The sequence below is a fragment of the Eucalyptus grandis genome, chromosome 10 (genome assembly GCF_016545825.1).
Source record: "Eucalyptus grandis isolate ANBG69807.140 chromosome 10, ASM1654582v1, whole genome shotgun sequence".
In the NCBI taxonomy this organism is placed as follows: Eukaryota; Viridiplantae; Streptophyta; class Magnoliopsida; order Myrtales; family Myrtaceae; genus Eucalyptus; species Eucalyptus grandis.
The window spans coordinates 16,262,913-16,284,400 of NC_052621.1; the positions used below are offsets into that span (position 1 = coordinate 16,262,913).

The window sequence follows — 21,488 nt, forward strand, 5'->3', positions numbered from 1 at the left end:
AGGACCAAATGCTATGGGCTTGACTCTGAGGCCACATGACAAAGCAATCAAGGAAAGTGGAATGGCAAACATCTGTGTGTCACGCTATAATGCACAGGAAGGAAGACCAAACAAAGAAGTGAACAATGGCAAGTGAACCTATTGAAATGGAATACAATTACATGGCAAGCATAAAAATACATAGTGTTCCAACAATTCTTCCAAACTAAGGGATAGTGGATAAAACAGATTGCAAAGCAAAACAAAAAAAAACAGTAGGCAAGCAGGTATGAAAGAGAAGACTTTCAGCTCAGTTAAGAAATATTGGCATTCAAGACACCAGAAGCCAGGGGAAACTGCTGTTTTAACCCTCCAAAATAGTTGGCTCCCTATTTATAGTCCTAATAATTATCTTGATATGCAAAGATTACAAAGGAAAAAAAATCCAATGTGACATGATAAAATTGTTCAACGAAAAACTAAACATCTGAGAAGAGTAGGCTAGTGTAAAATGTTCACGTTTGAAATGTTAACACGAAAGACATAAATCATTCATATTCTCTGGCTTTTTCAGTGCCAGACCAAATAGTAAAGAAGCAACAAAATTCGGACATTGTCATTGACGAATGCACATTTTTATTGAAATTGGACAGAGACTATGTACAACAGCTGACATGAACTCCACATCAGTCCAGCTAATTGTAGTATTGACAGAAGGCAAATCCTGTAGATATTCCTCGTACTCAGTACCAGTTGCAGCCGCTAAGGAATAGCTGACATACAGAGAAATACATATTAATGAACAAGTTACAGCCGCTATTCTGCTTTCAATGCACCGGTCCCTTATTTCCAATCAAGCATGTCTAGGAGCCAGAGTACCTCTTCCTTGGAGTTTGCCGCATCACAGAAGTCCACTTCGATACCAAAAACATCAATTACACCCTCATTTTGATCCTTGTCCATAAAGAGCAAGGAAATCCATGCTCGAGTATTAGAAATGAAAGGATAGAGAGGAGAAAAGTCGAGGTATTCATATGCCATGAACCTATTTGATGTTCGATCTGTATAGCCAAAATCCGAGTTATTGATGATGCAAGCAACTCTGTCAGAATCCTTGCGTCTTGCGAGCACCGACACAGTCAGGTTTTGGCTGAAAGCCACAGTGAATCTTGGTTCTACAGGTAGCGTCATCTTGTACTGAGGACAGTCTAGGTGAAGCCTAATCCCTTCACTCACTCCGGGAGGTAGGTTCTTTATTCCGGCCTCAAGAATAGGGCCTGGGACCACTTCTGAGAAGATCAAATTATCCTCAGTCCACATGTCGATAAAGAATTCCAAGTCCTCGAAGCAAAGCCGCGGGGGAAGGAGCGCTTGCCGTTGCTGGCGTCTGTGGAATGTTTGATATAGTTTGTAATAGGTTACCCGAAACGAGTTCGGTCGTTTGCAAATCGAAGGCCATCTTCTGGCACATAGGCACTTCCAAAAGTAATCATCTTTGGCTATCTCTCTCCATTGCTTACACACAACCATACAAGAAGCCAGGTCCGTGCCATCCAGAAAAGGAAAAACGGCCTTCAGAACTTCATCAAACGACGACATCTCGGCAATAGCAAAGCAGCAGCTCGTTCACCAACTGCAGCATAAACAAAAACAAGAGCACGGCTAAGACAAACAAATCCAGTGGTCCGTCAATGTCCTAGGTGCCTCTCAGACCGAAGGGTTACCAGAAACCGCTATCACCCACTACCTAAGATCTGATCTAAATCATAATCATCCTGTCAGAGATAAAGATAGCCGCCAATCTTGAAATGGGTCGATGAAGAAAACCGAGGAATTCAACCAAGTTAACCCAGAAAACGAAAAAGTCAAGCAAATGGACCGTAAATTCAGGAAACCAAGATCGGATCAGGGAGAAAATTCGCAATTTTCAAGACTCACTCTCGAATCGGCGAAAATCCTGCGATCCAATCGAAATCGAAACCCGTCGGGCGTCGTTGGTGAGAGCTTGGCCCCGAATTCGAAATGCACGAACTGGGCAACCGGATTTCATCGAAGAGAGATTCAGAACGTCGCTACGGAGGTCGATATTGCGGACAAATCAGAGGGAAGAAGAAGGGATAAAAGATTGTTTTTCTTTGGGGCCCGGCGAAGAGGCCGATGGTTTTTCTACGACGTCGCATAAACGGAGCGTCGGCCCATGAAGACCGGGATGAGATTTATGACCATCTGAGCCTGCGGTCCACTCACGTAACAAAATTGGCTTTGGAGACTCGACGAGACTTTCCATTCTATTAGGAAAATTCCAAAGTTTTTTTTTTTTTGGTAACCGAGAACTCCATCATGGACCCTCTGTGTCCGAACGGGGCCTGAGAGCCGGGCCCCTATACCTCGAAGGAGACTAGTCCAGCAATCCACCGCCAGGGCCTCCACTTAAATCGCTAGTAACTGTAGGTTTCGAACCCTCAACTGCGATGAGGAAGGGACTCTCAACTAACACAATTACCGATGGATGGATGGATGGATGGATGGAAAATTCTAAAGTTGTTTGTTCTAAAAATTCTAAATGTTTATGTACTATGATGAGTCCCTTGCGATGCTAAGAAATTATAGTACCCTCGTTAGTACATCTAAAGAGAGCCCTCCTACCTTAGTTGAAACGAGAGCAAGAGAGAAAGTACAACGTGGTGTTTCGGATTTTTTCAAGGATTGTTACTATGTATCTATAGTGCGAGGGAGGGGCTAACTCTGTAATTGCAAAGAATTCTTCACCCTGATCATTTGGGCTCGGCATTGTGATGATGCCTCTTGGGCTCCGTTGGCTAACTCCAGTGTGAAGTTTTATTATGACCGAAAAACAAATTAGTTGCTTGACATGTGTTTTGCATGGATATATTTAAGAAAGTTTATTCTCCCTTTGGTTTTTACCATGAAGAATTTTCACATGTACAACGTTTGGGGTTGTTATATATTGAGCTTAGAAAAGACTGAGTAATAATACTTGCTAAATTGGACATGCAAAATGCAGTCTGCAATTTTAAAGTTAACATTAACTAAAATAGACATGTGCATATTTAAAAAGCATAGTGAATGAATATCCAATGATCGAATGTGCATGTACGTGTGATGTGTGTTTAAATCGTAACTCGTAAGATGCGTCAATGACATGGAAATTGAATATTAGATGCATGAAATTCCAAGATGATGATTGTCTGGACGTGCATTTTGTAGGTCTGTCGAGCAGGGAAGTGAGGGTGCGTTTGGGAACGCTTTTGGGAAAAGTCCTTAGCAAAATGCAAAGACCTTTGAGTTTAATGTATTTTCTAAAATGCAAAGTGTGTTTGGTAAAATTGTAGTTTGAAAGCCCATTTGAAGTATCTTTGTGCAAAATGGTGTTTGGAGGAATTATATTTGCAAAGTGCTTTGGTGATAAAAAAATTATCAAAAGAAAAATAAATAAAAAATTGACCGGAAGGGCGGATGGCGGAAGGGCAAGTGGCGCCGGACGTCCATCAAGACCACGGCGAGGGTCGCCGACGTCGGCGACCATTGAAGACCACTCGGCGAGGGTCGCCGGACGTCGGCGACCACCGAAGACCATCACGGAGGGTCGCCGGACGTCGGGCGAACACGAAACCATCGGCGAGGGTCTCCCGGACGTCGGGCGACCCCGCCGCGACCCGAGACCGGGGGCGGCGGAGTCCCGCGACCCCCGCCGCAACCCAGTCTCCGGGGCGGCGAGGTCCCCGCGACCTTGCGGCCCCCGTGATCTGGGTCGCGGCGGGGTCACGCGATCACGCCCCGGATCCGGGTCGCGGCGAGGTCGTGCGACCTCCGGCAACCGCCGTGACCAAGATCCGGGCGGCGAGGTCGCGAGAGGACCTCGCCGCCCTCGGATCCGGGTCGCGGCAAGGTCGGCGACCCAAACCCGCCGCGACCCACAGCCGATCGCCGCGACCCACGCGATCGCCGCGACCCGGACGCAGGGCGGCGGTCGCACCACTCCCGGCGACGGTTGCAGGCCACCGCAACCATGCCGAGCCGTCGGCGGCCACTCACTCACGAGAGGAACACATCGTCGGCCTTCAACGGAGAAGAAGATGAACAAAGACAACAACGAGGGCAAAACCGGAAAAATCGAGAGAGGCGAGGATATTTTTGGAAGAAAATAAAAAAAAGTGAACGATTAATGTCACTTGTATGCCGAGAAAGCCGAAAGCCCAAGGCACCCCTTCACCTACCTTGGGCTTTCCAGCCTTGGGAGGCCAGCATTTCTTCAAGGCAGTGTAAAATTTTTCCCAAACACCCAATATTTGGGCAATGGGCTTTGAGTACCCAAAGGTTTTGGCAAGGCTGGTGCCAAACGCACCCTGAGTCCAACCGATTTTTTTGACGGAGAGATGGCTTCTGGCGGTCAGTTTGAGGTTGGAAGGCTATCAATAGGGATCAAGGATTGCTGAGGAGTGAGGACTTTAGTGGAAATAAGAACCCTATTCTCTCTCTTTGAATATTCTTGTGCTTATACTTGTGAAAAACTGCTTGTAATTCTCTACGAGGCTTGCGCTTTTCTTGTAATCCGTGAAATGAGAGTGTTTGATAGTGTAATAGGTGCTTATTTTTGTAGATTTATCTGTTTAGCTTCTTACCTTCTGCACCGTAGCTTCTATGAATTTTCTAGTGGATTTTCACCTTATTGTGGTTGGTTGTATGAGAGTCAACTTAGGCTAAGTAAAACGCCAAATCGCTATACATGTGTTTGTAAAAAATTTCTAGCTCTTCAACTCTTATTTATTGTGAGATAAAAGCATCTACATCTATACAACTAAGTTCATTTTACAAAAGAGTATATGTTAGTCTTCTATGAAACAATTTTAATTTGTTCAAACAAGCAATTCACCCCCCTCTTGATTGTTGCATTAACCTTATCAAGTAGTATCAAAACTCGTTTGGCTTAGTTTTCAAAATGTTGTATTTCATAGCACAAAGATCTTAAACAGCTAAAATCATTGGTGCATGTTTCCTTTATGGTTCATAAGGTTTTGCAATCTATTAGCAATTGTCCTCATTCGCCATAATTTCTCTTGTTCAGCAATTCTAGATATCCTAAAATCATTGCGATCTTGGTTATACTAATGGCCTTTGATATAAATCTCGGATGGTAACTTTCCTAACAGATTCGTAACTTGAAAATGTTAACAATTAACTACTAATATTGCAAATCACCTCAAATAACATAAATGATGATACCTACAATTAGTAATTGTCTTTGCCAATGGTAATTTACATGTACAACTTTGTAAATTAGTTTCAATAGCCTTCAGAGAGAGGTAGTCATGTTCTTTTCTTTACCGTCAAGGTATGGATTTGGATGACAACAACATTTGTTCCTCTCTTTATGGTCATGAGTTCATGCCTTATTAGGAGCACTCTAAAATCTTGAATTTACCTCAAGATCACTTGGGGGTTGATTGTGTGAAAGCTCACCCGACACCACTTTAAAACTTAAATTAAAATTAAAAAAATGTTCTTCCAGTGCTCTTTAGCTTAGAGGATCCTATAATTCGTAACCTTCCGATTAACTTTCTTATGGAGTTCATGAACTACCTCAACTAATGGTAAGCTTCATTTCTTTTATTTATAGTAAAATACTTTTAAGTTCTAACACTTCTTCCTAGTTTTAATTTTCCATTCCTCCAACGATAGTTATGCCCCTAAAGTTCATAGTAATATTCCTTATGTTCTGGTAAATTTGAGGTCCTATTGTATGTAACCTCCCTTAAAATTACCTTTTAATTATAACTTTGTTTATTGTCCGTAATTATCATCACAACAACAATAAACTACCTGTAAATACCCATTTGTAGATTCTTTTAAAAGGCGGTAATTGTCATTATGTTGTCATAAATTTTAAGGGTCTTATTGTTCATAACTTTCAATAGTAAACAACAATTTTCCTAAATTAGCAGTACATTTATTTTCTCCTATTTGCAGTAAATTGGTAAAATTTCCGTAACTAGCTTTCCCTAGTACTTTCATAAACCCGCCTAACCTATCAGTAAGTAAAGCAGGGCAGACCTGGAGCAAAAATAAAACAAATGAAAATCGCTAGAAGGAGGGCTTGAACCTCCGACCTTGTGGTTAACAGCCACACGCTCTAACCAACTGAGCTATTCCAGCTTGTTGCTGAAGTAGCGGCATTAAATTTTTATCTATTAATTTAGAGGCTTTCCATAAAACCCAAAGAGGCAAAAACCCAACCGCCACGTCGCGCACCGGGGACCGCAGCGATTCACGAAAACTGAGGTCAGCACAGTCGGGATCTGCCCATCGAAGTCGGGGATGACGGAGGACGGCGGCGCTAGGGTTTCTCCCGACGAATCGCAACGAGGCGAAGGTACTTCCCTTAATCGATTGGAATTTGTCGCTCCGTGTACTGCGGGCTTCGTTGCAGTCTGTTCATTCTCGATTGGAATTTGCGTCATGATCGAGAATCGCGTGATGATCAAAATTAGATGTTTGGGGTTTGGGCATTCTGTTCTTGGTGCGCGAGTAATTTCGAATGGTACATGTTGCTCGCCGCAATGCTCATAATGTTTCCGCCGCGCCTTACTGGGGCGTTGCAGAAGGAAGAGAAAATGGGATCAGCCGGCGGAGTCTCTGGCGTCGATTGGGTTGGCATTGCCTGGTGTTCTTCCATTGGCCAACGTGGGATTTCTTGCTGGGACTGCTGCTCCGATGGTGGCGCCGGTCGCTGCTGGGCTCCTGATGAATTCGCTTCCGGCTAATGGCGTGGCGACGTCCCATCCGCTTCAGTCACCTGCGATGATGCAGCAGAGTGCTGCAGTCGTTCCCAAATTGAAACCAAGTGAGCTGCTTTTTGAAGTGTTCATCGAATAACTTAGTCCTGGACCTGTGATGCTGGAATGACTCTTTCTGCTTTTCGTTTGCTCATGTGATTAATTAGAATTAAGTAAAAATGGGAAATACCTTCAATCCTTCTGAGTTTATTTTCATCAGAACCTCATATTCTCTTTCTCCTGCATGGCTAAGAATGCATGGACAATTTATGAGCTCATAGATTATAATTACTGCTGTGCAACTATGATCCTGAAACTTCTGTCCGGCTGAACTATCTCTCCACTCCTTCCTTCTGTTCTTTTCCCCCACACTTTTGGTTTCTGGCTATGGTAATTTCTTGTTTGGTGATGACATGTTTTCTGTCCAGCAAAAGGTCCAAGAAGACTTGGTAATTGCTCGGGAAATTGTCATAAATGATGCTGAATCTGCTGTTCGGTACAAGCTCACAAAGCGTCAAACACAAGAAGAGGTAATAAGATTTAATTTCTTTTCCACGCCTTATAATTTTGCCACTCTTTTCGTGTAACTTTTTGAGTAATTCAAGATGTCTACCTGTCTTGCAGATTCAGAAATGCACTGGAGCTGTGGTAACGACTAGGTATGCAGTTCACCAATAGAATTAAAAAGGACATTAGTGATAACTCCTACTTCTTTCTTACTATTTACATGGTGATTACTCTCTGCAGGGGAAGATACCGGCCACCAAATGCCTTACCTGATGGTGGAAAGCCATTATATCTCCACATTTCTGCTGGTGCACATGTAAGATGCATTCTTTTTTATTTTCTTGCGTAGCGACATGTTTCTATAGAATATGATTTAGTTTGTAGGACATTTAGTTGTTGGACATTCCAAGTTCTTGAGTATTCCTTGCATGTTCAAAGATGAGGTTGAGAACTAAAAAGTGACCTCGTTATTATTCAATCAGGTTGAATTTAAACTATTATTTACCACAACAACGATTGTATTCTATACCTGGAATTATATCTTCATGAAAGATTGACTTTGGATGTTCAAACCGTTTGTTTCTCAACGAGGACATCAGTGTTCAATTTTTCTGGTTCTTTTAGGTGCATGGTAGGCTTTTTGAGGGGTAGTACTACTACAATGACATGCAAGTACTACCCCTTGACTTACGTGATGGACATCTTCTTTTTACTGGTTGAGAAAAATTTGCACACCTGAATACCTGTGTTAGTGTAGTAGATCAGGGAGAGTTTCATATTCCTCTCAGGAAGATGCGAAAAAGTTCCATGGGAGAAATTTGGTCGTTGTTGAATCATTACACAACTATAATGAAGGAACAATTGTCTATTGAGAAGTGCCAGGAGGAATTGTTGAACTTTATTGTGGCAGTCCTTGGTAAAATTGTAGCTTGTCAAAATAATTAGCTTCTAGGTTTTGTGTTTGTCTGTGTCCTATTCTTTACTTTTCTGCAAGGCTACTGTTTTTGCGTGTTAAATTCTGCTTTGTGTTAACCAAAATTGACTCCTTACAGTTGAAAGAGACTGTTGAACGAATTATAGCTGTTGACCGTGCAGCCGCCATGATCGAAGAGATGCTGAAACAGGGTCAGAATCCGCAGCCTATCTTCTATACTGACAAGGGAGTAAAGGTGGTTATCTATTGCATCATCTCCTTGTTGTCTCCTGCTGCATTATTTACATGATCCATAGATATTTGAACTCTCTATCTGATTTAGGTTTCTCAAGCTTTAAGCACATGCGTGTATTTGGGGTTTGATGCAGACCCATCATGGAACATTGCTTCCCGCATTCGTGGACCAAATGTAAGTCCAAATTAACCTTTTTTCTGTTCCTGTCTAGCTTTTCTTCTCTGTCACCACATTGAGTTGGCTTTGGAAGGAGTGTTTGACTTACAATTGTACCAAAACACTTGAAATATTCTTCATTCAAGAAGTCATTGCTAGATATTTATTTTAATTGAACCTGAAGAAACTTCATCTTTCATGCTTAATCTCAACTTTCGCAAAATGACTCTGTACAAAATGAACTTGTGCTGAATAGAATGTTAGGATCGCTTAATTGAGCTAAGTTTGAGCTCTGAAATTACCTTATACATGTGTACATTATTATGAACTTTCTAAAAGGCTATGACATTTGGCTGTGGCTTCTTCACTTCCATGGGTCTTTGGTTTTAGATTTGGCTTGAATTTAGTGTTTGGAAGTTGTAGTGTTGATTATCAGTAGCAGGCAAATGCAGGCCGGAAAGTCCAAGGGGAAAAAGTGAACAATCTTTACAACTAAAAGGATATTAACTAAATTAAGGGTACAATAGAATAATGACAGTTGTATATTTGTGTTTAGGTGTGGTAAATGTCGACATCAATGTAGTAGCATTTTGACTCATACTGTTGCCTTTTCAGAGTGGACCACTGCATTGTCTTGTTGCTAATTTGCTTATGTTGCTCTTTGCTCTGGGTTATTATTTTTTTTTATCTTTTGATTCAAAGTTTACACTGACTATTATGATGATGAAAGATTCTAATGTCTGAAGCTTTCTCTGACTTCTCCATGCAAATGGGAGAGATTGTTTTTTGTGCTGGTGGCGGTTCGTTTGTATGTGCAGGACCAATATATAAATCACATTATGACTGAAACAGGAGCAACTGTCTTAGTAAGAGGGCATGGTTCTGGGACTTCTGAGAGCTTGCATGGAGAAGGTAGCATCATCTACCATGTGGGTCATTGATTCAACGTATTGTGATGATTGTGTTTCTTGTCAGTGACGCCCTTCCTGACTACTTGCAGAAGGACAGCAGCCATTGCATTTATTCTTATCCAGTAACAATGGAAAGAGCCTTGAAAGTGCAAAGAGTCTAGCTGAGAATCTTCTGGATACAATCAGTTTAGAATGCGGTGCCTCCAGGTGAAAAGGGGTGTGATTATGCTGGAATTAGAGTATCCTGACATTCCATCAGCTTGGATGTTCTACATATTAGACAGTCAACGAGAGCATTTGTTTCTTTTCTTGAGCTTGTTTGCCTCTTAAGGATCAATTGATTTGGAACGTTAAAGGATTTGTTAGTTGGTGATTTATGCTGTGTTTATTGGATAACCGTCAATTTATGGCCGTGTTTTAAGCTGATTTTTTTTTTTTTTTCCATTCTTGGGCATTTGTCTTAGTAGTTGTCATGCTTGTACTGAATGCTGCATTTGATGATATGTTGTCTCATCAAATTGTAAAATCTGCATTGAGAATTTGCTTGACATAGACCAATATTTGCTGCCAATTGGTATCACCTTTACCTTTTCTTTGCTTTATTTCTCCAAATAATGAAAGAACTACTTAGAAGAACTCCTTTTCTTGTTGCTAGACTCCATTTGTGTTCTACCATGTGTTATTTCCACTCTTCCTTTTCTGTTCTTTTCTTTTTCATTATACAGATATAAATGAATATTCACCATATTTTGCTCCCAAATGTGTTAGAGGTATCCTCATTGACAAACGTTAGTCAATTAAAAAGTGCATTTCCTGTAGCTTTAAATTTCACCTTCTTTTCGTGAGAATTAGAGATGGGCTTCTTCCTTTGTAACCTAAAAAACTAGAAATGTTAACCAGCTGTCAATCACAGCGAAAATTCTTTTTTATGCTGCTTGTTACTTTAACCTTCGATCCGTCCACCTCTCTTTTTAAAATTTAAAAAAAAAAAAAAAAATTGTCTGGACCTTTATGGAACCAATTTCTTATTCCTGAAATTATGTTGTAATATTCAGTTCAATTGGTCATGGTGATCATTTTGGCTCTAATTTTGCACAGGGTATCGTCCTCTAAGGTGTATGGTGCTGTTCCACCTCCTCAGCAGTTGGTGGGATCAAACAGTTCTGGACGTGAGGTAACAGAAAGTACAAATCCAGCCGCTGGTTTGACATCTACTAGTAGCTTTACTACATCTCCACCCCTTTCGTCACCGATGGTCCCTGGGGTAAGTTCTGCTTTCACTCAAGGGGCAGTGTCAATGTCCGGGGGAGTGCTAGGTTGCGTTCAGACTCCACCAAACATGGTCCACCATTCCCAGCCTCTGGTAACTGGTGGAACAAGATATAGTGGATATGAAGGAATATATCCTCAAGCCACACCTTTGCAACAAGTCGCATTGGTTCTTAAACAGTCAACTTCTGTCACTTCTTCTGTCGCCTCTGCACCCGCATCAGCAACTGTGACGTCTGAGCTGAGTACTAAGCCTGATTCTGAGAAAGAGAAAAGGCCTCCACCGAGGCGGAAGTTTCAGGAGTTGCCAGTTGGTAACAAAGATCCAGCACCAAATTATCAGGTACGAGCAAATTCTTGAGACTGCTTTTTGCTGTGAAGATTCTAGATGCATTTAAAAGTCGTTCCATGTAGAGATCAGTGCCTTGAAAGCTTTAAACCAAATCATGTGGGAAAATGGGGTAAAATCAGCATGATGCAAATTTAATCGAATACAAAAACTGAGCTTAAACCCTTATATAATAGATGGGGGTGTTCTTTGTCTATATTATGAGAGAATTTTTTACTTGATGTTCATAAGCGTTTGACTTTGTTGGACGGATGGCAGGCTTAAACTGCCATGGGTAAGGAGGGTTCATATCATTGATAATGTGCTTATGCTTGTCTTCATTCCATATGCCTTTGCTTTTAACATTTATATGCACAGGTTATTCTTCTGATGGTTATTTATCACTTTGCGTTTACTCGCGGCGCTAACGGTTTTTGCTTACTGATCTATGTATTTTTCTCCTCTGACTTTTAATATTTGATATTCCAGGTATTTTCTCTGACCTTCTGTGAAGCTAACTGCCAGATACTGGACTCCTGTTGTAGGAACAGTGGATTTTATGTGTCACAGGGTATTTACTTTTGGAGAGTTCAACAGACAGCTGCAAACTGATTCCCAGCCTGGAACTGATGTCTCCTTTATTTATCGCACCTTCTCATGAAATGCATTTCATGTTTTGCTACCTTATTGATATTTTAGCTTCTGCAAGTCAATGACGCCTGGTTTCGCACAGCTTTGTAGAAAGGAACTTTCCTTGAGCAAGCAATTAATCTGTTGAAATGTTGGTGGAGAGTATTCTTCTTGCTTAACATAGAATAGCAGAGACGAGTTGATCAAAGAAATCACTTAGAGATCCTTCTGCATTGCTGTTATTTTTTAGCTCATCTTTAAGCTACGACATCTTGCTGGCTAGCACTAGATTAGGACCTCCCAAATTTGTCCCCTTTTAAGTTGATCTTTGAAGGGAGAGCTAGTTGTCACTGCTGATTAATGCTAGCCATGTGATTAAAGCTATAAATCTTAGTATAAGCTGAGAGCACTGTTGGCTGTCTGCTGGTTCGTAGAATCAGCAAGGACACTCAGACTAGATGATCCTGAGTGTAATTGTCATCTGAATGCAAATTAGAATATGCAAGAGCAGGTGGCTAGCACAATTTTCCCTAAGTTGCTATTGTAATTTATGGATTCTTTTTCCTTGGGTTAGTGCCTGTGTCAATATGGCTAGAGACTGAGCAGTGAGCACAAATAATGTATTTAGAGGGTACCTTGTGATGGTTAGTTGTATTTGAGTAGCGTATGCATGCAGCAGTGACACGCACAAATTAGGGATGAAGTTCAGGGAGCAGTGGGATAGGAGTTCAAGAGAAGTTCATTACTCTGTCCAATCTAATATTGCCATTTTTTCTTGCCTTTTTACAGGAATCAGTATATTTAAAGCCGAGAGAGCCAGGGTTAGACATGAGCTCAAGAAATATATCAACCATGCCACCTCCAAAGAAGTTAATACTGCCATCATCAAATGCAATGCCACCGCCTCCCCCAAAAAGCATGCCCCCACCCCCTCCAAAATTTACTGCATCTAAATCTAGTCCGGAAGTACATGATAAGGCTGGGAGTTTGGACAAAACGAGATCTGAGATTATACCTGGTAGGCTTCAAAATTAATAGTTTCATCCTGAAACCTTGATTTGGTTGCAGATTTTGATGGTTTTGCTATCAGAAAGATAAAAAAGAGGATGAAGTTCCTCATTGCTTCCCCCGTGTTCAAGTTATCTACTTTCTTTTCCATTTGGTTGAGCTCTGTATTAATTTAATCTGTCCGTCCCATGAGGTTTTTGCTTTATTGTCTGCAGAGACTCTGGTCAAATTGATGGAATATGGGGATGAAGATGATGACCTTGATGAAAGCAGCGAAGAATCACTCAGCAGCAATTTGACTACAGTGACAACTCAAAAACCATTTTGGGCAGTGTGATTTGTTCATCTTCAACAGTTAAATGGATGGATTGACCATGTTGCTACTCCATGCGTATCCTATAACGGCAACCAGGTTGTGACAGAAGCTTTTTCTTTTTCAGCTGATGGCAGTGGCCACTCGTTTTAGGAGGAACAGGAATGTTGCCAGCTCTGACCCGAGTTGTGCTTGATGCCAGTCATCTTGGTGGCCGAGTTTTGTGACGCTAGAAATGGTTTTGTTAGTTTTCAGCCGGCATGGGATTGTGACATGTACATTAGTTTCTATGACTTGCTTGGCTTCCAGAATTGGGGATATGGCTTCTTTAATTGTCATTCTTTCTGCTAATAATATGATTCGTGGTCCTTTGTTCATCTTCATTTTGAATTGAATTGGTGACGCAGTTATGCGTTTGGGAGGTCATCGTCTACTCAGAAGGTCGGGTTGGGTGATGATGTTGAAAAGTTTATATGCGGCAATGCTCGGGGGATTTGCATCATCCAGCGACTGGCATGATGCATTCATATGATAGACCGAAAATTTATGGCACTATACAAGGGAAAGCTGAACTGTATTAAATGGCGGTCACCTACCCTGTGATGAAGGTGACCTATAATGTGTCTATGTCGTGACCTGGGTTTCAATGCCACCGTTGCCACCGTCGTATAATTAAGTTAGGATTCAATTCACTTAGCAAAATAGATTAAAGGAAAAGAATAAAAGGAGGATTAGGGGATTAGGGTCAGACTGATAAGCTAACGTGAAAAAGAAATGGCAGACAAGAAATCTTCCATTTTGGTAATCACCACATTGAATAATCAACTTCTCTCTCTCTCTCTCTCTCTCTCTCTGAGAGTTCATGGCTTTGGGAGGGGCTTTCCTCTTAAGAAGGACTTGAAAAGCTGAAGAGCGGCTCTGGGCTTGAAAAGAGGGACTTCATGGCCAGCTCCTCTCACCGTCGCAAATGTCAGCCCTTCATATACCTCTGTCCACCCTCCCACCTACATGACCACATCAGTACCTAAATTGATCAGTCTCATGGACAAACATCAATAGCACAGCATTCATCAAACATTTCATATATATGGTATATCAGTCAATAATCAAGGGGAGACACCGACCTGTTTCTTGACGTACCAAGGGTACCACGGGATTTTGGTTGCCAGTTTGAGCTGCGCGAGCGAGTATCTCGTGGCTGTGACGGGTACCACCGAATCCACATCGCCGCTGTGATTATTTTCGTTTTTTCAATGGGGCATAAGAAAATGTCAAAAACTTGAATTCTTGCGACGAAATGGTGCACAAATATGCATCAACGAAGAAGAGATAAACCGGCCAACCTGAACACCCATACTCGGAGGCCACCGGCAATCATCTCCCTGTAGATCGGAAGGATGGACACCTCGGTGTCGTTCCAATTTCGGTTCAACAGTTCACTGCCATCAGAAACAGGAACACATTGTCATAATTCTCCATTTTGGACTATGACAAATTGACCATCACTTCATTGTACTTGTTTTGGCAAAAGGAGCTAAAAAAAATTGCAATTCAAATTGAACCTGCAAGCAGTCCACTTGTAGGGAATCTTGGTGGTGTTGGCGTGGAGTGCTCTCTGCACGTCAGGCCTGTTGTAGTACGTCTCTGCATATTTCTCTGTACAGGGATCGTACCCAGATATCTGCCTCAAAATCTGTTTTTTTTTCATAGAAAAAGGAGATTTTAGACCTTAGGACAACAGAAAAATAATGAATTAGGAATTCACAAATGAGTAAAAGGAAAAACAAAATTGATCAATTTCTGCAGTGTGAAGTGATGGAACATACTTGTACTAGTACCACTACATTATTACGAGTATGTATAATAATGTTGGAACAGATACGGAACAGACACGTGAATTGAGAAGCAATACAAACTTCATATGTCATTGCAAGTACACAAAGCATCCACGCAACAACACTCAAGTACCATGCTACGAATATCATATTCCATTTTACTTAATGATATGAAAAGGCAGATGAAGATATTTGCTTGGGAAAAAAAATATAGAACGGAACGGAACGGAACAAGATTTTAATCTTTTTGTTCGGTAAATTATGGGAATGAAATGGAATGAGAATACCCTTGTTTGTTTGTGACATAATGATTCGATAAATTTCACATAGGATTTTCAATTTCATTTATTCGAATTACGCCTTATTATAGCACTGTGCAATTATATATTTCAAATTTTATTGTAAAATGAAAAGTGAATAGACATTTTAGGGTAAGCCCATTTCTTCATACCCATTTTCGGTGCAAAGGGCCTTTTTCCTTTGGTTTAAACATGAGAGTTGAATGAACATTGCAAGATAGAATGACCATAACAGAATGGATAATTCCATTTCTGTTTTGGATGAAAAAGTAGATGTACAAATTAGGTGATTTATTGTGATAAAATCACTATATATTAAACTTTAATTATAATCGGTTATTATAATATATGGTTTGAATTTGAATAATTGATAAATATAACTTAAATGTAGGAATAATTGAATTTATAACTATTGCTAAAAAAATTTAACTTTTAATTTATAGTTAGTGAATTATAGTTATACGACAGAACACATACGAAGATATTGGTTATTCACACACTTGTTTACGTTGTTTGGACAATCAAGAGTACGAACATAGACGCTCGATTATCTAAAAGCCAGTGAAACAAATGTAAGCCGTGTGAATGAATTAAATTCATGCCTTTAACTTGTGCAAATGGTCAAGACCATAATTATTTACATGTAATTGATGGGGTTTAAATATGCATTCAGTAGTTCTTAAGCTAAAAATTCCCACACCCTCCAATCAACTGCGCGGACCATGAGGGCTCACCGGAACTTGTTAAGCAAAATTAAGATTATTTTGCAACTTTCAAAGCACTGAACAAATTATAAAACCAAATGGTGCATGGCAAATGAAACAACACGCAAATGAAGGGAAGAGGGGAGTACCTTGTTGTGATGGGGGCGGTGAGGGAGGCGAATGGACTGTCGCGTGGCGGCGGCGGCGGCGGAGGAGCCGTCGGAGGAGTTGCAGGGGGGAGCGTAGATGTTGTACTGGTCGATGTTGCCGAACTCTTGGTCCATGGCGTAGGAGTAGACCGACTCGCATTCGTTCGACTCCTTCTGTCGACGAAAGTCGCACGTGCTCATCAGCTGCTTGTACGTCTGGTCCGATATCATCGCGTGGCTCCACCAGTACGTCACCGTCCCCATGTTGTCGTAGTAGTTGTCCGTCACTGCATTTCCTACCTGCATTTTTACAAATTAGGATTTTCCTCTTGGTCATATTCGTAATTAGGATTGAGTTAATGAAATTTTGCAGTCCCTGAACTGATTAATCAATCCTCTTCTGCTTGGCTTCTCCAAAGCAGAAAAACGACCTTTTTTTCCAATGGAAGAAAGAACTCAAAAACAGAAATGTTTTGCTGATGATGCGATTGAGAAAGTACCATAATGCCCCTGAGATTGATGGTGGAGTGTTTGGGCTTCAAGTTATGGGCCATAATCTGGCGGGCCAGCTGAGGGACGTAATGGCCTGCGTAGCTCTCTCCCGTCAGGAACACCTCCCTCCCTTTGTACCTTGGGAATCTCTCCATCCATCTCACCAAGAACTCCAGTGAATCCTCAGCTGCCCAACACATTTTACCCCATATGACCCAAGAAGACAAAAAACATATTTTACCCCAGATAATATATATATATATAAACATATGAAAAGAAATTTACCGCCCTAATGAGAAATACCCATAATTTCAGGAGACGAAATGTCTCCCTTGATTTTTTTCATTTTGATTTCATCTCGAGTAAAAGATGTAGCCCCTCTGACAAAGAGTAGCACTTCTCTATCCTTTTTCAATTGCAATCATTCATACCCACGAAAAGAGCTGTTGGGTCGATAATGGAACCGGGTCGAATGCGGGACCCGACCAGAAGTTCTATCAAAATCCACAATGATCATATAAATGAAGAGTCAACGTTCCATTTCGGACCACCTTGCGGGGCCCACAGTACGTCATCACTGTCCCAGTAGTACTGGCTAACACGCTACCCTCCGAAAATTCGGGTCCTACACAAGGTCTACTCATCTCTCCTCCATCCATCGCTTCCTCGAATTGTCAAACTGACCGATTAAGGCATTCACTATGCAAAAGACACTATCAGTAATGGGAAATGAACGGTTGTGGCCGTACCGGTGCGGCGGTCGCCGGTGTCGAGAAGATCGGAGGAGCGGTTGCTGTAGGAGAAGCCCACACCGGCTGGGGTTTCCAAGAAGAGGAGGTTGGCCTCGGTGTTCCACGAGAACTTGTTGAGGTACAGGCCTGAGGCCGTCTTGTTTATCCGGAATGGCCCGATTTCCTCGGAGGCGCCGTATGCCACCGACGAGCAGCCGGGACCTGTGTGATTGTGCCACCATATCAAACACTTTGCATAAGCAAAATCCAATTCATAATCTTTATATCTTTGTATACACCATCTCGTTCGTCTACTAGCAAACCAATTGTATTATAGATAAATCACCAGATCATTTAGTCAGAGAGAATTGCAAAACTATCTTGAGGTGGTCACCAGCCTTGAGTTCGAGGAGGGAGACAGCAGGAGGAGCGACCGAGGGTGGCAGCAGGCCAAGATGTGGTAGGAGAGAGATGGTGGAGTGTGGAATTATATGTTAGAATTCGTGAGGAAATGGTAATTTCTTTAAATAAGTGAGGTTGTGAGTATGCAATTCGATATGGAAGTAGTAAAACTTAAAATGCAAATCGTAGGTTTCTAAAGTGGGCATGAAATTCGACATGCGGGTGCAAAACTTTGCAATCATCCATGGGTAAAATATAAATGAAAAGCCTCTTGAATTCTATTTGGGCGGTGCTTCTATTGTGAGCATCGTGCACATTGAATGCGACAATCTTTTTCAGACATAAATTTTCGTTTTTGTTTGGGTGAGAAGATATTTGTGTAGTGTGCTGGTAGAGGTGCTCCGAGCATTATTCCAAGAGCACATGGTCACTATTCACTGAGCAAAACATTTGGTAGGTCCAATTCAAAACTGAATTTTTCGGTAGGGGAACGAGTTGGGTAGAGTAGACCCAGTTCTTGCACAAATCAAGCTATTGTTTTCTAAATCAATTAGGATTTATATCACATAACACAACGGAATTGCTGGATGAGTCAAGATAAATTCCAAATTGCAGGAGAATACCAGAGGTCCAAAATGCATCTATGCATGACAACGCACATAAATATAAGCTTCGGTTCATAAAATCTCATCTCTATCCGTGAAAAGGATCAATAAATGTGGGCATCCAGTCGGTCCAAGTCAAGCAAATAGCCATCAACTGTTAAATCAATCTTACGATGTGTCAAGATGTTTTTTGTATTTAACTATGGCGACATGTCGTAACGTTGTACGGTAAAATCCAGAGTACGGTAAACCTAGAAGTGCTGTACTTGCTAAACTACAATGGACATGCACAAGCAAGAGCATCAATAGCAAGGTGAAGCCCCCCATCTCTTCTCAAGAACAGTCTTCTTTTATCTCCTTAGCATTATCGACTCGTTGCCTTGGTTTATCATTCTATCTTCTTAAAAGTTAGGAACACAGTATCCTTATGGGCGGGCCACGTGATGATTAATGCCGTTGTATAATGTGATTCGTCTAGTCAACATCACGAACGAACGTCCGTTAGCTAAGTCAAGAAAGTCCACAAAACACATCCACAGAGAGAGAGAGAGAGAGAGAGAGAGACTCTCTAACGAGTGTCTTAAGAGATCTATCATAATTCAATCTTCAGAAAATCAGTTTCTTCTGATTATGCGTGTAATTGATACCTTAAAAATTCAAATCTTTTTCTTTTTATATTAATGCTTAAAAAGTGCCATGGGCAGTACTAAGAAGATAAAGAGATAGCATAGGGAACGTAAGGAACTAGGTGAATTCCAATCCATCAAACAGTGGAGTGAGTTTCAAGGGTTTCCTAGCGCATGCAGATTTGAAAATTGTGCGGCCGTAGAGGTATTGATGGGGCATCAAACCTCGCTGACAAAGCCCTGCTCATGACGAGAGAGCGAGAGAGAGAGAGAGCAATTAATGGTGAATGGAAGTAATTAAAGCTGAGGCTGTTTATGGTTGCTTCCAAGCATTGAATTTCTTCTGTGAACTCTCACTGCAGCTTCTGCCTTGCGTGAGACCAGTGAGAAATACGGGAGAGAGAGAAAGAGAGAGGTTTGATTCTCTCCCTCTCTCCCCACGTAATGGGCTTTCCATTTACATGATAGGTGGTTGGATCATGTATGGCTCCTTTTGCTTCGGTACATGCCATGCCCACCCCCAAAGAAAAAAAGGCGTAAAAACATCATCGGTTTTGGGGGACACAGCACATGAGGGTGTTCTCTCTCTTTTCTTTTTGACTCGTATAGTCGTATGTCACTCTTGCAGTTCCAGAGTCTTTAGCGTTCAAAATTAGAACAACTGAAATGATGAAGGGGAAGAGGAAAGAGAAAGATGCCCCCCCGCTTAATCAATGATTTTCCAAAATATGTAGGACTCTACTTCTTTTCTTCTCTGTTAGGGTGGGTTTCGTGGAGAAACTTGAGGAAGAAAAATGGGATGTCACGAGTTGAAAGAACTCACCCCCAGTTCTAGTTCCAGCTGATAACAGTTGGAGAAAAGGAAAGGAAGAGAAAACAAGGGTGTGCCATGCAATCCAACAGTGAAGAGAGAGAGAGAGAGAGAGAGAGAGAGAGGAAGACCTCCGTTGAGCCAGACGACGAGAGGCTTGGAAGAGGGATCGGAGTAGGCTTCGGTAAGCCAGTAGAAGAGGGCTCGACCGGCGGCTTCGTGGACGGTGACGTACCCCGAGAATTGCCGGAACGGGACTTTCGGTTGCCCGGGAAGAGACACTATGCGGTCGGCTTCTTCTGCTGCCGCCGCTGCTTCTCGACTGTCGTGACCGGACGTAGCGTTCAGCCTCGAGATGAGTATCACGACAGCGGCCATGAAAGCCATCGTTTTTCTTCTGCAGTCCATAGCAAATGGCCCTTCTCGACTGAGCAGAGGCAGAGGCTCGAATGAACTTGGCTTCGTTACTGCTACCAGCTGTGCATGTTTGTGTTCTCGATGCTGTTCGATGTGCGCGTGAGAGAGAGGGAGAATAAATGGCATCACCCACCGGGGGAAGAACGGAGGATGGGGACAGATAAAAGGGTCATCTGCTTCGAACTTTTTATATAGGTCCACACCTAAGTTTTATCGATCTCGTAGCAATCCAACTTGTACTGAGTGATCTGAGTAGAGTAGGGTCCAAAAATTAATTTGTATCTAACAGTCGACAAAATGAATTGAATTTGGCTAGCCGGACTCGAGAACGAATTTGCTTAGACGGCACCCATTTTTGCACTTTTGAGTAACTGGGTCTAACCGGGTCTTGGCTTGGCGGGTCCCGAAACCACTATTGCCAACACATTTGCGCAACACTTGTAAATATATGATGCTTTAACTTCATATCACCAAATAAATCGAAAGTACTAAAAAATAATTTATGCTTGGGTTGCACGATGATGCTCGTACAATCACACTCTATGTATGTGCATCCTACTTGATTCACAACATCACAACACTAAACTTCATAAGTATAACATAAGCATGTTCTATTTATATGGAATGGTAAATTTAGTAAGTTTGCAAAAGTCAAGATGAATTTTTTTTTTTTTACGGGTAATATAGCACTTGGAACGAGCTGTTCGTATAGATGTTGAAGGCACCACAATTTCCTTAGATCAAACGATTTCCTTAGATTAAAAGTTATGGCGTGTCTAGTGGTCTACTTAATAGTGTGTCAAGTCTAGGTCCAAAGGAAAATTACCTTAGCAGGAAAACATAAAGAAAAATTACTAGGTTCCTTTTTGGATAGCAAGTACTTGAAAAAGTGCCAAAGTATTTTGCATCTATCAACATTTTCACATTTGATGTGTAATATATTAGATTTTGAGGTATTGATTAGCGATATAGCAAATTCTTTATAATTTTAAGAATTTCAGGAAGTTAAGGGTATCCAAATTTTTACCAAAAGTTTCTTATAAAATGACTGGACAACATAGTTGAGATATCTAAACAGATAGTGTGGCTTGATACGGAATTATTATCATTATATTCACTAATAGTGGCAATACTTGTAATATAACATTAGGGAAAGACATATGTTTAGTACATAAATGATCTTTCTTTTAGTAAACTATACTGACGGAGTCTTGTTTGTTCAAATTCTTTCTAACAAAAAGTCACTTGTTGACTTGCTCATTCAATTTTAAGACGTTGTTTATTTTCTAAATAGTTGTAAAGACAAATATATGTAATTACATCGGTCAATGTTTAATGCATTTGCAAGATACC

At 41.3% G+C, this 21,488-nt stretch overlaps 3 protein-coding genes and 1 non-coding gene across 4 annotated transcripts; 1 reads left to right on the forward strand and 3 right to left on the reverse strand.

The window, feature by feature from the left end:
- Positions 1 to 481: 481 nt before the first annotated feature.
- On the reverse strand, positions 482 to 2,144 carry LOC104422022 (F-box protein At5g39250). The gene is made up of 2 exons (XM_010034233.3): positions 1,918 to 2,144; positions 482 to 1,612 (listed from the first exon to the last, which is right to left on the reverse strand). Exon 2 carries the CDS (start codon positions 1,576 to 1,578, stop codon positions 823 to 825), a length of 756 nt encoding a protein of 251 aa, XP_010032535.2. The 5' UTR covers positions 1,579 to 1,612; positions 1,918 to 2,144; the 3' UTR covers positions 482 to 822.
- Positions 2,145 to 6,079: 3,935 nt separating this feature from the next.
- Positions 6,080 to 6,153, reverse strand: TRNAN-GUU. Its single transcript has one exon. It is a non-coding gene; the product is annotated as a tRNA-Asn (tRNA).
- A 162-nt stretch (positions 6,154 to 6,315) lies between these two features.
- On the forward strand, positions 6,316 to 13,447 carry LOC104422023 (protein RIK). Its single transcript, XM_039302842.1, has 13 exons — positions 6,316 to 6,370; positions 6,428 to 6,497; positions 6,600 to 6,858; positions 7,202 to 7,303; positions 7,398 to 7,432; positions 7,521 to 7,596; positions 8,333 to 8,449; positions 8,537 to 8,623; positions 9,424 to 9,517; positions 9,606 to 9,723; positions 10,615 to 11,128; positions 12,533 to 12,761; positions 12,967 to 13,447. Exons 1-13 carry the CDS (start codon positions 6,316 to 6,318, stop codon positions 13,086 to 13,088), a joined length of 1,878 nt encoding a protein of 625 aa, XP_039158776.1. The 3' UTR covers positions 13,089 to 13,447.
- Positions 13,448 to 13,705: 258 nt separating this feature from the next.
- Positions 13,706 to 20,308, reverse strand: LOC104422024 (serine carboxypeptidase-like 25). Its single transcript, XM_010034239.3, has 8 exons — positions 19,850 to 20,308; positions 17,293 to 17,496; positions 16,552 to 16,730; positions 16,052 to 16,351; positions 14,627 to 14,757; positions 14,408 to 14,503; positions 14,189 to 14,294; positions 13,706 to 14,068 (listed from the first exon to the last, which is right to left on the reverse strand). The coding sequence occupies exons 1-8, from the start codon at positions 20,259 to 20,261 to the stop codon at positions 13,925 to 13,927; spliced, it is 1,572 nt and encodes a 523-aa protein (XP_010032541.2). The 5' UTR covers positions 20,262 to 20,308; the 3' UTR covers positions 13,706 to 13,924.
- Positions 20,309 to 21,488: the final 1,180 nt, after the last annotated feature.

Coding starts and splice junctions, on each gene's coding strand:
- LOC104422023 (XM_039302842.1), top strand. CDS start 6,316: ATGACGGAGGACGGCGGCGCTAGGGTTTCTCCCGACGAATCGCAACGA. Junction 6,859..7,201: donor CAAGTGAGCTGCTTTTTGAA/GTGTTCATCGAA, acceptor TTTTCTGTCCAG/CAAAAGGTCCAAGAAGACTT. Junction 7,433..7,520: donor GGAGCTGTGGTAACGACTAG/GTATGCAGTTCA, acceptor TACTCTCTGCAG/GGGAAGATACCGGCCACCAA.
- LOC104422022 (XM_010034233.3), bottom strand. CDS start 1,578: ATGTCGTCGTTTGATGAAGTTCTGAAGGCCGTTTTTCCTTTTCTGGAT.
- LOC104422024 (XM_010034239.3), bottom strand. CDS start 20,261: ATGCCATTTATTCTCCCTCTCTCTCACGCGCACATCGAACAGCATCGA. Junction 14,758..16,051: donor ACCGCCCCCATCACAACAAG/GTACTCCCCTCT, acceptor AAAAAAAAACAG/ATTTTGAGGCAGATATCTGG. Junction 14,295..14,407: donor CTCCGAGTATGGGTGTTCAG/GTTGGCCGGTTT, acceptor AAATAATCACAG/CGGCGATGTGGATTCGGTGG.